The 13,511-nt window shown below is 46.3% G+C and overlaps 1 protein-coding gene across 5 annotated transcripts in view; it reads left to right on the forward strand.

Annotated features, from left to right (window-relative positions):
* The first annotated feature begins 3,915 nt into the window (after nucleotides 1–3,915).
* The window catches only part of LOC140914895 (protein FRA10AC1), an 87,676-nt gene continuing 78,080 nt past the window's right edge, over nucleotides 3,916–13,511 (forward strand). For 2 of the 5 annotated variants that reach the window (XM_073353861.2, XM_073353859.2), the window contains exons 1-4: nucleotides 3,921–4,335; nucleotides 10,593–10,669; nucleotides 12,140–12,235; nucleotides 12,314–12,359. In XM_073353861.2, coding sequence (XP_073209962.1) covers nucleotides 4,303–4,335; nucleotides 10,593–10,669; nucleotides 12,140–12,235; nucleotides 12,314–12,359 — 252 coding nt within the window. In that variant the 5' untranslated portion in view covers nucleotides 3,921–4,302. Of the gene's footprint in view, nucleotides 4,336–10,592; nucleotides 10,670–12,139; nucleotides 12,236–12,313; nucleotides 12,360–13,511 lie in introns of all 5 variants that reach the window. The other 3 variants (XM_073353863.2, XM_073353860.2, XM_073353862.2) reach the window with 3 other exon arrangements.

Here is a 13,511-nt window from a genome sequence, read left to right on the forward strand (position 1 = left end):
AAGCTTTCACTCTTCCCTTCACATATATTATGTAGTGTACAGCATGTGGCTATAAGCATAGGAATATTGTCATTGGCCAGGTCCAGCCTCCCATATAGACAGCACCAGTGGGCCTTTAAATGGCAAAAAGCACTCTCAACAGTCATTCTGAACTTGCTCAGCCTGTTGTTGAACTGCTCCTTGCTGCTGTCGAGGTTCCCCATGTATGGCTTCATAAGCCATAGCATTAAGGTGTAGGCAGGGTCTCCCAGGATCACAATGGGCATTTCAACTTCCCCTATGGTGATCTTCTGGTCTGGGAAGAAAGTCCCTACTTGCAGCTTCCTGAACAGGCCAGTGTTCTGAAAGATGCGTGTATCATGCACCTTTCCAGACCAGCCTGCGTTAATGTCCGTGAAACGCCCACGGTGATCCACAAGCACCTGGAGAACCATAGAAAAATACCCCTTCCGATTAATGTACTCAGTGGCTAGGTGGTCTGGTGCCAGAATTGGAATATGCATGCCATCTATCACCCCTCCTCCCCACTGCAGTTAAGGAAGCCCATTTGTGCAAAGCCATCCACAATGTCATGCACTTTACCCAGAGTCACGGTCTTTTGGAGCAGGATGCGATTAATGGCCCTGCACACTTCCATCAACATGAGTCCAACAGTTGACTTACCCACTCCAAAATGATCAGTGACCGATTGGTAGCAGTCTGGAGCAGCCAGCTTCCACAGTGCAATCACCACGCGCTTCTCCGACAGGGCAGCTCTCATTCTTGTGTCCTTGCGCTGCTGGGCTGGGGCGAGCTAATCACACAGTTCTATGAATGTGGCTTTCCTCATCCGAAAGTTCTGCAGCCACTACTTGTCATCCCAGACATGCATGACGATGTGATCCCACCACTCAGTGCTTGTTTCCCGAGCCCACTGCGGTCAGCACCTCCATGAATGCCACAAGCAATCTCGTGTCATAGCTACTATGCATGGCGAGATCAATGTTGAACTCCTCTTGGCTTTGTAGTTTAAGGAGTAACTTCACTGCCATTCATGACATGTTAGAGAGAGCGAGCAGCATATTGGTCAACAGTGCGGGATCCGTTCCTGCAGACCGAAGAGGCAAAGCGCACAGTACACAAACGGCTGAAAGATGGTGCCAAATGCGGACGGAAGCACAGGGATTGCTGGGATATGAAGCAATGCATCTCGGGGCATTGGGACAGGATCGAGGATGCCCCACAGCCCCCTCTGTCTTCCCACAACTCTTAGAGACAGAAAAGGAAGAGATGCTCTGTGGGATAGCTGCCTAGAGTGTACTGCTCTGAATGTCAACGCAAGTGCCGCAAGTGTGAACATGCTATTGCGCAGGCAGCTGACCATGTGAACACACAACAGTGGTTTCCCTTCAGCGCTCTCTGAGAGTTAATGTAACTGCAATGTAACTCTACCAGAGTAGACGTACCCTTAGATTAGGAGATCTATGCAATTGTGAATGGGGAGAGAAACGGAGCCATTGTCTCAAAATGTGATCACACCAACTAAAAGTTTGACAGCCTCTGTCCTAGGCTGATAGCTTCTCTTCCCTATACCATCTCCCCATCCCTCTCCAAAGACAGACTGAGGGGAGTATCCCAACCATCACTTTCTAGCTACTGCCTGGGGACTTTCTTCAACAGCAAATATTCTTGTTTTTGTTGTTAATGGCTCAGGGACAATCCAAGACTGATTGTCCTCCCCTCTTGGGGTCACTGAGGGAAATTATTCCCATGGGCAGAGTTTGCACCCCTCAAAATGCAGATTGCAGGCAGGCAGCCTGAGTGTGCAATGTAATGAGTTCTGCACAGGAGATAGGAGATTCTCCCAGCTTGGGCCCCTGAGACAGGGAGTTGGAATTTTGTTTATAAACAGAGTGATTAAGATAAGAAAGGCCTGTTAGGATGTCACCTTAAGTTAAATGATCTGTTCCAAGTTGGTGAACTGCAAAAAGTAAGCAGCCTAAATGACAGAAAATAATTGTAGATTTTTCTACAATTGTTTCAATTGTTGGATTCAAGAGGCAGTAACAAAGTTACTCATATCTTTCTTTGAGAAGATGACTAATTTTTAGAGAAAGGAAATGTGGTAGAGCTAATCTACCTGGATGTCAGTAAGGCATTCAATATAGTTTCCCATGAGAAATTATTAGTTAAATTGGAGATAAATATGAGAACTGAACGGTGGATAAGGAACTGGTTGAAGGGGAGACTACAATGGGTCATACTGAAAGGTGAACTGTCAGATTAGAGGGAGATTACTAGTGGAGTTCCTCAGGGATCAGTTTTAGGACCAATCTTATTTAACTTTTTTATTACTGACCTTGGCACAAAAAGTGGGAGTGTGCTAATAACATTTGCAGATGACACAAAGTTGGGAGGTATTGCCAATATGGAGGAGGATCAGAATATCATACAAAAACATCTGGATGATCTTGTTTATAAACAGCTTGATAAATTTATGGAGGAGATGGTATGACGGGACTGTCTACAATGGTGTGTGGCCCACTGATAACTGCCTGTAGCAAAAATCTCCAACAGCTGGAGATGGGCCACTGGATAAGGAGGGCTCTGAGTTACCACAGAGAATTCTTTCCTGGGTATCTTTCTGGTGGATCTTGCCCATATGCTCAGGGTCTAACTGATCACTGTATTAGTGGTGGGGAAGGAATTTTCCTCTGGTCAGATTGGCAGAGACCCTGGTGGTTTTTTGCTTCATCTGCAGCATGGGGAATGAGTCACTTGTAGGTTTAAACTAGTGTAAATGGTGGACTCTCTGTAACTTGAAGTCTTTAACCCACGATTTGAGGATTTTGGAAACTCAGCAAGAGGTTAGGGGTCTATTACAGGAGTGAGTAAGTGCCATTCTATGGCCTGCAAGGTGCAGGAAGTCAGACTAGATGATCACAATGGTCCCTTCTGACTTTAGTAAGAGTATCTCTGAGAGAGAATATACATTACAATTTTAAACCTAACCAGTGTCCCTTAAGTGACTTGCCACAAGATGTCAGAACATGTTAGTAATAGAGCTGCATCGGTGTAATATTTATTTAATTTTCTTTCTTGATATAGGAATTAGATAGTGCTCCTGTCAGATAATCTCTAAATTTTGTGTGTGTGTGTGCGTGCGTGTGCAGATAAGTGTGTCTGTGTGTGCAGATAAGACAGCCCCTGGAATCACAGTTAAAGTTGTCCCCTCCCCATCTGAAATGGTGTCCCTTTGGGCTGGCACAGAATTTGTCCTTCCCCCCATGCACAGCCACATTGGCTTGACTGGAGCTTCCCCCATAGAAGTCAAACTATGCCTATGGTTATTCCACCCCCTTTGCCATCTCTCCCCTACTGGCATGATAAAGCCCTGGGGGAATTCCTAGAGCATAGTCCCCGAGATGGTGCTGTAGTGAGAAGGAAGGGAACCTTATTGACTTTGCACTTTTCTTTTAACTCAATACCTTGGCATATTCCTGGCGCTCAGTTTTCTTTTTTACTGTCTTCAGTATGGTAAACTTTCTCCAGCCTAGGCGGGCAGGATAGTGTTGCAGAGCGAGTGTCTACCAGAGCCTTCTGCAACCTGTGCGGCCAAGAAGGCGGCAGCTGTGTTAGGAACCCTAAAAAGCTCATCAGGCCAAGGGGCTGGAGGAGTCGCTTCACACAAGGCACGCAGCACTCGAACCCAGAACACTAGCAAAGCCCTACCGCAGCTGTGCATTGCGGCGGTGGATACAGCTCCGCTGATCGCAGGCTAAGCGGGAAGAGCCAGGCGGCAGCATAGGGAGGGACAGGGGATGCCGGAGCACGCTCAGTACAGCTCTCGGGTGCAGAGGAGATTTTATTTAACCTCCCCCACCCCAGGCTTAGCTCGCTCTGCTCCCAGCTCTGCTCAATTGCGTGCCTCGGGGCCAGCTCTGTGTTCGAATCCCGCCCGCTGCGCCAAGCCCCGCGTCCCCGAGGAGGGCCCGCGCAGCAGGGGTCTCCCCGGCGGCGAGCCTGTCTCCCCCGGTGTCTCCGTCCCTCCAGGCAGCCCCGCTCCAGGGCGGGAGCCTCGCCGACCCGGCCGCGGCGCTCACTGCGTAAGGCCGCGTTGAGGGAGCCCTGCCCCCCGCCCGGCTCCCTCCTGCCCCGGCCCCGGTTTCCGGCCGGGCCTTTCACGCGGAGGGACGCCGCTGGGAGCCGGCCCTGCCTGCGCCTCTCGCTCGGTCGGGGTTGGAAGCGCGCAACCGGCGCCCGGTTCGCCTGCGGCAAGCGCTCCCCGGCGCTCGTCCCAGGGCGCTGACCGAGCCGACAACCATGGTGCCGGCCCAGCTGCTGCTCTCTCAGGCCGTGAGTAACAGCCGCGGCGCTCCCCGGGGAGGGGAGAGCGGGGCCCGGGGCAGCCACTGGGCAGCAAGGAGACCCCCCGCCCCCGTCCTCCAGGGGAAGGGGCGTTCAGGGGCGAGGGAGAGGCCCCTCACTAGACGGGGTGGGGGCGCTTTTCTCCTAGACTGCCGTGCTCCTCCTCGGTACTCCCGTTCCTCTCTGTCCGCTTCTGACGCTGCCTGTGGAAGGCAGAGGCGACGCCGTAGTTTTTGAAGCATGAACATTTGTTTTGTCAGTGAATCCTGACCAGTATCTTTGGCAAATTTTCAATGAGATTTTTTCTTTGGTGCCCTGCAAACCTCTGGTCTCTTGATCTTCTTAGTTACCTTTATATTCTTGCTTTTGCCTTTATCATTTGAGAACTGTCCTTATTAAAACGTTTTGACTTTATTTTGCTAACGTCTTTACTCCTTGCCCATTCCACCAGTGTGCCTTCACCCCAGTGTAGATGGCTTCCCTTCTCTTCTCCAATGACTGCTCTGCTCTGTTGAGGTTGCTCGTGTGGGTGCTATTGCTAATAGCGATTTGTATCTAAGATGCATACACCAGCCTGTTAACTGAATCAAAAAGTAGGGCTGATTTAAATGTTCATGGTTTAAATTGGCAACCAAACATAATTGGAGTCCCTTGTTTTAATTTTGCTGTTTCAGTGTTTTGTTTTTGTTTTCTAAAGAAAAGTTAATTCTCCTTAGTATGAAAAGCTGCATGTTGGTCAATAAATTAGATGACTTTCAGGTTCTTATATTTTTTTCCCAAAATGGGGAAAATGATTTACTAAACTATAATTATTCATTGAGACATGCTGCACTATGTTTCTGAGCGAATTAAACTCAGGGCTTGTCTACACTGGCAATTTATAGCACTGTAAGTTTCTCGCTCAAGGGTGTGAAAAAACACCCCCCTGAGAGCAGCAAGTTTCAGTGCTGTAAAGTGCCAGTGTAGACAGTGCATCAGTGCTGGGAACTACACCCTTGTGGAGGTCTGGGGTGTGGGAGGGGCTCAGGGCTGGGGCAGAGGGTTTGGGTGCTGGGGTGAAGGCTGTTGGGTGGGGCTGGGAATGAGGGGTTCAGGCTGTGGGAAGGGGCTGTGGGTTGGGGTTGGGGGTTGGGGTGTGGGAGGAGGTCAGGGCTCTGGGCTGGGCGTGCAGGCTGGGGGTGCAGGATGGGGCCTGGGATGAGGGGTTTGGGGCAGGAGAGGGCTCTGGGTTGGGATGTGGGAGGGGGTCAGGGCTCTGGGCTGGGGTTGCAGGCTCTGGGGTGAAGCCAGGATGAGGGGCTTGGGGTGCAGGAGGGGGCTCAGGGCAGGGGGTTGAGGTGCGGGAGGGGGTCCAGACTCTGGGCTGGGGGTGCGGGCTCTGGGGTGGGGATGGGGATGAGGGGCTTGGGGTGCAGGAAGGGGCTCTGGGTTTGAGGGGGGGCTCAGGGCTGGGGCAGGGGATTGGGGTGCGGGCTTACCTCCGGCGGCTCCCGATTAGTGGTGCACCCAGGGTGCAGAGGCAGGCTTCCCTTCTCTCCTGGCACCACCGAGTGTGCTGCGCCCTGGAAGCAGCCAGCAACAGGTCTGGCTCCTAGACAGAGGCGCTCAGCTCTCACCTGCAGGCACCGCCCTGCCCCCAGCCGGTCAATGGGAGTGCAGAGCTGGTGCTTGGGCAGGGGCAGTTCAGGGAGCCCCGTGGCCCGCCCGTCTAGGAGCCGGACTTGCTGCTTCCGCTTCCAGGGCACAGCGTGGTGTCAGAACAGGTAGGGGCTAACCTGCCTTAGCCGGGAAGGACTGCCAACAGGACTTTTAACAGCCCGGTCGGCGGTGCTGACCAGAGCCGCCGCGACGCAGTGCCTTACATTCCGCGACACAGTACTGCGTCGTGACCCACAGTTTGAAAACCACTGGTTTAGATACTCAAACCTCAGTGGTTCAGGAGTAAAACTAGCAATCAGCATTACCCAAAAGAGCCACAGTAGTGTGAATTTTAATTGTTTCATTTACTATAGTACTATATATTCAATCATACCAGTGGTTTAGTATCATATGCTTCAAAGAGGTGCAGGAAACGTATCAAAGAGCTACTTAGGGTTTGAGAGCCTCATTCTGAGTATCACTGGTTTAGAGCATTGAGGGGTTGTGCTGGGAGGATTTATTGCACCATTGCAGCTTCTGTGCCAGCACACGCTGGCTACTCTGACACTGCAATAGTGTAGAGTTGCACCTGTCATCTTTTATGTTTGTTTTATTTTTGCTGTTTAGTTTCTTGGGGAGTTTCCTGAAAAATAGAGGCCAGAATTAATAATGGCTAATTAGGAAATACATATATGCGGGGTGCACCTTCCCAATATATGTAGTTTACTTGGTGTTGCTACAACTCTTCAGATAATGCCTCAGCTCCTACACTTCTGAAATGTGGAAAAGAGAATACGAGAACTGGATTTTTAGTTAATGGATGAATAGCAAGCTGATCCCCTCCGCACTCTGTGTTGCTAATTAAATCCACTTATCTCTCCACAGTGCTCCAGGAAGTACCCACTTATCATCTCTCTGTTTTTCCTCAAGAAGTGATAGGTCCTCTTTGGGCTCCATAGTATTGTGTGTGGGATGGGAAGCAGGGGAATGTACTGAGTTGCATGGAGAATCCTGGAGGGATGTTATTGCTCCAGACCAGTCTTGTCTCTGTCTTTGAGGAGGCACAAGAGAGAGAGAGAAACTGTAGTTTCAAACGAAGAACAGGAAGGAAAACAAAACTCCAACAACCCAATAATAAAATTAAAGTTTAAAAAAAACAAACTTTTTTTTTAATCTCCTTGAACATTGCTACACAAAGACAGTGGTATTCAGCATAATATATATTTGGTCCACAAGCTTGCAAGCAGCCTAGCAGAAGATGCTGTTTTCTCTCCAGAATGATATTTGCAGGTGTCAGGGTGTAACCACTCTAGGTGCACCATTGTAACATTCACCTGGTATTGTTGGTAGTCAGAAATGCGATTTTCCAACTGCCAGTAGTTAGGTCACTGTGACTGCTTTTTTCTGATACTGACCGAGACAGTTACCTGTACCATTGAACTCCAGATTGGGTTACTGCAATGTACTCTATGTGAGGCTACTCTTCCAAGGTGACTTGGAAGCTACATCTATTGCAGGATGTGGCTTTCTGTTTGTTTATGGGTTCTGCTGCTATCGTTACTGTTTGTTGGTATTATAATAGCACTAGGGGCTAAGCATTGTGTTAGGCACTATACAGAGTAATAGATAAACTCTGGGGCAGGGACTAGCAATGTAAATAGAAAAGACAGAGAATAGCAGAAGGGACATAACTTACAGAGTAATTTGCAAATTATCATAACATTGTACCTGTTCTCTATAGTATGTTCTAGCTCCCAGTTTGCTTTCTAGTGCAATCAAGATAATAGAATCATAGAAGATTAGGGTTCGAAGAGACCTCAGAAGGTCATCTAGTCCAACCCCCTGCTCAAGGCAGGACCACCCCCAACTAAATCATCCTAGCCAGGACTTTGTCAAGCCAGGCCTTAAAAACCTCTCAGGATGGAGATTCCACCACCTCCCTAGGTAACCCATTCCTGTGCTTCACCACCCTCTTGGTGAAATAGTTTTTCCTAATATCCAACCTAGACCACCCCCACTGCAACTTGAGACCATTGCTCCTTGTTCTGTCATCTGTCACCACTGAGAACAGCCGAGCTCCATCCTCTTTGGAACCCCCCTTCAGATAGTTGAAGGCTGCTATCAAATCCCCCTCACTCTTCTGCAGACTAAATAAGCTCAGTTCCCTCAGCCTCTCCTTATAAGTCATGTGCCCCAGCCCCCTAATCATTTTCATTGTCCTCCACTGGATACTCTACCATTTGTCCACATCCTTTCTGTAGTGGGGGGCCCAAAACTGGACGCAATACTCCAGATGTGGCCTCACCAGTGCCAAATAGAGGGGAATAATCACTTCCCTTGATCTGCTGGCAATGCTCATACTAACGCAGCCCAATATGCTTTTAGCTTTCTTGGCAATAAGGGTACACTGTTGACACATATGCAGCTTCTCGTCCATTGTAATCCCCAGGTCCTTTTCTGCAGAACTGTCACTTAACCAGTTGGTCCCCAGCCTGTAGCAGTGCATAGGATTCTTCCGTTCTAAGGGCAGGACTCTGCACTTGTCCTTCTTGTACCTCATCAGATTTCTTTTGGCCCAATCCTCCAATTTGTCTAGATCACTCTGGACCGTATTTACTGCCCTCCATTGTATCTACCTACTTAGCGATTAGTGTCATCCGTGAACTTGCTGAGGGTGCAATCCATCCCATCATCCAGATCATTAATAAAGATGTTGAACCAAAACCAGCCCCAGGACCGACCTCCGGGGCACTCTGCTTGATACCAACTGCCAACTAGACATCTAGCTGTTGATCACTACCTGCTGAGCCCGACAATCTAGCCAGCTTTTTAGCTACCTTATAGTGCATTCATCCAATCCATACTCCTTTAACTTGCTGACAAGAATACTGTGGGACACCTTATCAAAAGCTTTGCTAAAGTCAAGGTGTATCACGTCCACTGCTTTCCCCATCTCCACAGAGCCATTTATCTCATCATAGAAGGCAGTCAGGTTGGTCAGGCATGACTTGCCACGGTGAATCCATGTTGACTGTTCCTGATCACCTTCCTCTCCTACAAGTGCTTCAAAATGGATTCCTTGAGGACCTGTTCCATGATTTTTTCCAGGGACTGAGGTGAGGTTGACTGGTCTGTAGTTCCCCGGATTCTGTTTCTTCCCTTTTTTAAAGATGGGCACTATATTTGCCTTTTTCCAATAGTCAGGGACCTCCCCTGATCGCCACGAGTTTTCAAAGATAATGGCCAATGGCTCTGCAATCACATCAGCCAACTCCCTCAGCACCCTCTGATGCATTGCATCCGAGCCCATGGGCTTGTGCATGTCCAGCTTTTCTAAATAGTCCTTAACCTGTTCTTTCACTACTGAGGGCTGCTTACCTCCTCCCCATATTGTGCTGCCCAGTGCAGCAGTCTGGGAGCTGACCTTCTCTGTGACGACCAAGGCAAAAAAAAACATTGAGTACTTCAGCTTTTTCCACATCTTCTGTCACTAGGTTGACTCCCCCATTCAGTAAGGGTCCCACACTTTCCCTGACCACCTTCTTCTTGCTAACATACCTGTAGAAACCCTTCTTGTTACCCTTCACATCCCTTGCTAGCTGCAACTCCAGTTGTGCCTTGGCCTTCCTGATTACTCCCCTGCATGCTCGAGAAATATTTTTATACTCCTCCCTAGTCTTCTGTCCAAGTTTGCACTTCTTGTGTTTAAGCTCACTGCAGATTTCACTGTTAAGCCATATTTGTTATTCTGTCTGCACATCAGGATGGTGTTGGTGTTGATTTTGATATATAAAACACTATATGGTTTGGTCCTGGCTACCTAAGAGATTGTCTGGGCAAAATTGCCACAATTGATGAAAAATAAGCATTCATAGCTTTGAGCATTTGGAGTCTGGAAGAGCATTGTCTCTGACATTTGATTTTCCTGTAGGTTCAGTGGAATCCAAGTTGGTTAACCTTCAAGGCAGAGTGTTAGGATTACCTGTTTTCTCAGGGTTTTTGTCTGAGGATAATGGTTGTGGAAATGTAGGAATTTCTAGACTGACCCAATAGCCATCTAGTCCAGTATTGTGTCTTTGACAGTGGGCAGTACCAGTATGGTTTGTGGTCACTAACATGTTGTGTTCTTACTGCCCATGTAGACCCTGTTGGCGTGAACTAAAAGATATCCAGTTCGTGTTGATATAGTTACCTTTTAGTTCTCAAAATGAATCTAGTTTGCATTGATGAAGTCCTGAAATGGGAAATTATGTATCTGTTACTTTGCACTCTACAGTTTAGACCCTTGTAATCTGGATCTGTTGTGCCATGTAGACAAAGCCCTCAATCTGCAGCAAAGGAGATTTAGGTTAGATATTAGGAAAAACGATCTAACTGTAAGGATAGTTAAACACTGGAATAGGCTTCCAAGGAAGATTGTGGAATCCCCATTGTTGGAGAACAGGTTAGACAAACACCTGTCAGGGATGATCTAGCTATACTTTGTCCTAACTCACTGCATTGGGCTGGATTAGATGACCACTCGATGTCCCTGCCAGTCCTACATTTCTAAGATTCTAATTTTATTGTGTTATGGTAATTTTCCTTTATTTCTTAATTATTTCCAGGTACATGGCCGGGGAGGCTATGATTCTGATTTTAGTGATGATGAGAGTGGAGAGAAATCTGACCAAAGGAATAAAAGGTAATGCATTGTAATACTGGCATTGTACATTACGTTTCTTGTGTGCATATGACTTATAGCTATATATATAGAATACCCTCATTTTTTAACTCTGACATAGTGAAGCTGTTCATGAAAAATAAAAATATACGTTTGATTCCTATGCCACTGCCTCCTCAGGCTTGTCAGAGCATGTTGTCTCCAAGGAGCAACTGAGAAAGATCAGTTCTGCCACGTCCATCTGGTGTCTGTATGCCTCTAATATCTCACAGCTGAGTGCTTCATTTTTCCAAGCACTAGCATCAACGGCTGGGTTTTGGCTGCTCTGTTCAATTTCGTATCACTTTGTTACCACCCGCCAGGACTTGTGGAGCTGCAAAGAGAGATCAAAAGAACCAAGGCCAGGTGGCAGCAGGCTTTGTAGGAATAAAACACCTACCTCATGGAAAGGAAACACTAACGCTGCTTGATTATTATTTAATTTCTTCTATTCTGTTCTCTCTGTTAAGCCTGGCTTCAAGAGACCAACAAATTGGGTCAGTTAACTTACACTTAGCCCTTGAGATGCTCATTTAAGCTCAGCCTTGTCAATTTCATTTAGCGATTCATACACTTTGTGACCCTGAATTTTGCTGTCTGACCATCTTCTTTTATTGGGGAAGTTTTTTCTGCTGTGGCACTGTGCTTCCTTGACAGTTCACCCACAACACTACAGATTTGTTCTGAATTGATTCAGGAATTATTTTTTTGTTCCAGGATCTGTTTGTGACTCTTTCCTTAATCTTCTGTCAGGCTCCATTCCAGTCAGGTTTTCTGGGACCTTTTCGGGGAGCCTTTTATATTTTTCTGTAGTGGAAGTAAGGGGAAATGTTTTGTAGTGTCTGACTCCATTTTGTAGCTGACCTTGAAGGTGCTTTAACCATTAAATAAACTTAGGTGTTTTTTCTCTTTTTAGAATTTTTAGCTGTCTTCTATTAAAATATTGACCCTTTTGTTCAGTTTTAACGTTTTTCCAAGTGCCTTAATTAACCATTCTAGTTGCTAGATGAAATATTAAACATTGGGAGCTGTTTCAAAGAAATCATCTTCTCTACCCTTTGTTCTGGCATGCAGCCAGAGCGATGTAAGTTACATTGACTTAAAGCAGTGTCCACTCTGCGCTATGTCAGCGGGAGATGCTCTCCTGCCAACATAGTTTCCGCCTCTTGCGGAGGTGGAGTAATTATGCTGACGGGAGAGCACTGTCCTGTCAGCATAGCGTATCTTCATCAGATATTCTACAGCAGCGCAGCTCCGTTGGTGCAGCTGTGCCACTGCAACATGGTAGTATAGACTTGTCTTAACAAGAGGCAAACAACGCTAATCTATACAACAACCTTTTCCTTAGAACATTCAAGGTGCTGACTACCCAAGCTGACTTTGGTGTACTAGAACTTATTGTATATGAAAACTTTCTGAATAATTTATTCCTTACTTTTTCCCCATGCATAGGACAAGTAATGAAGATGCCCTACTCATAAAACCATTCCAGAAAGTAAAACAGGTCAAGGTGGCTGACAGACAAATTGCAGCAGAAGAATGGGATAGGTAATGGTCACTTCTATCGGAGATTTTTATATTTAAACTGAACTTTTACTCAAGCAAAATTATTATTTCTGTTAACAGGGAAGAAGCAAGAAATAGGAGATTTCATTTGATAGCCATGGATGCTGTATCCTTTGATTATTTGTTTATATTGGTAAAAACACATTCTCAGCTTTTCAACTTTTCTTTCAGTTGGGGAGAAATGCTCCTGTCAGGGACACTTTCATGTGAGTCTCCTTGTTGCCTGGGGAATTTCCATGCACCAGCAGAGACTGGGTATTGTTTCCTATCATCATCTGTCCACCACCGATAACTAGGTATTTTGGATCCACCTATGAAAGGGGTTTCCAAACTGTCCCTCATTGCAGTTAGTGTTTAAGTTGTAGCTGTGAGTTCCATATCTAAGACTCAATTACTAAACATGTGGTGTTGGATCAAGATACTTTGATTTTTAGCGCAAGCAGACCTTGCTGCTTCACAATTCTATCTGAGACTATCATTATCTGAATAAACTTATATTTCTGCTGGAAGGCCAAGAACACAATAATTAATCCAAAAGACAGTTCAAGAAAGGATTATCCCAAGTAGTGTCCTCCACAGATGTGATACTGTACACCTGTTTAATATCACATTTTGTTTATTTTAGCTCTTTTATTTTGAATGGCATAATCAGGTTTGATTACTTTAATGCTTCAGTCCTAAACTACTGTCTTCATTAGCTACAACATTTCCCTTTTAACATATTTTTCTTTGAAGTTTAGCATGAAAATAATTATTTTTACAGTGAAACTAACCAGTTATATAGTAGATAGGGGAAAGATCATATAACTCCTCTGTTGAACTTTCCATCAAGTCATCTTTACTATTGCCTAGCAGTTGCTCTTTGGAATTTAGCAGTAGGGGGATGTAGCATTTTGTGGCAGATTGCACTCATTTAATTGAATTGAAAAGAATGTAATACACCTGACAGATTTGTGTGATTTATCTGCCATAAGTGATGTAAGCTATTTTATAGGCTGCCAATCCAGTTTGGTAAAAACATCCTCCAGGACATATCTGCAACCATCTTTATGTTTGGAGGATTTGTAATACTGTATGACCTTTATGTTAAGCACATACAGATTTGTTCAATGATCCTATGAAATAGTTATTTTGAAGGTACTGTAGTAATGCTGCTTCTGCTTGATATTGTGCTCATATTCCTCTCACTAGCACAGAGAAATCACTGTAACGGGGTTCCCGTGATGCAGCCTGGATTGTGTAATCGCTGAGCCCTCTG

This window comes from Lepidochelys kempii, chromosome 7, assembly GCF_965140285.1.
Source record: "Lepidochelys kempii isolate rLepKem1 chromosome 7, rLepKem1.hap1, whole genome shotgun sequence".
Classification (NCBI taxonomy): domain Eukaryota; kingdom Metazoa; phylum Chordata; order Testudines; family Cheloniidae; genus Lepidochelys; species Lepidochelys kempii.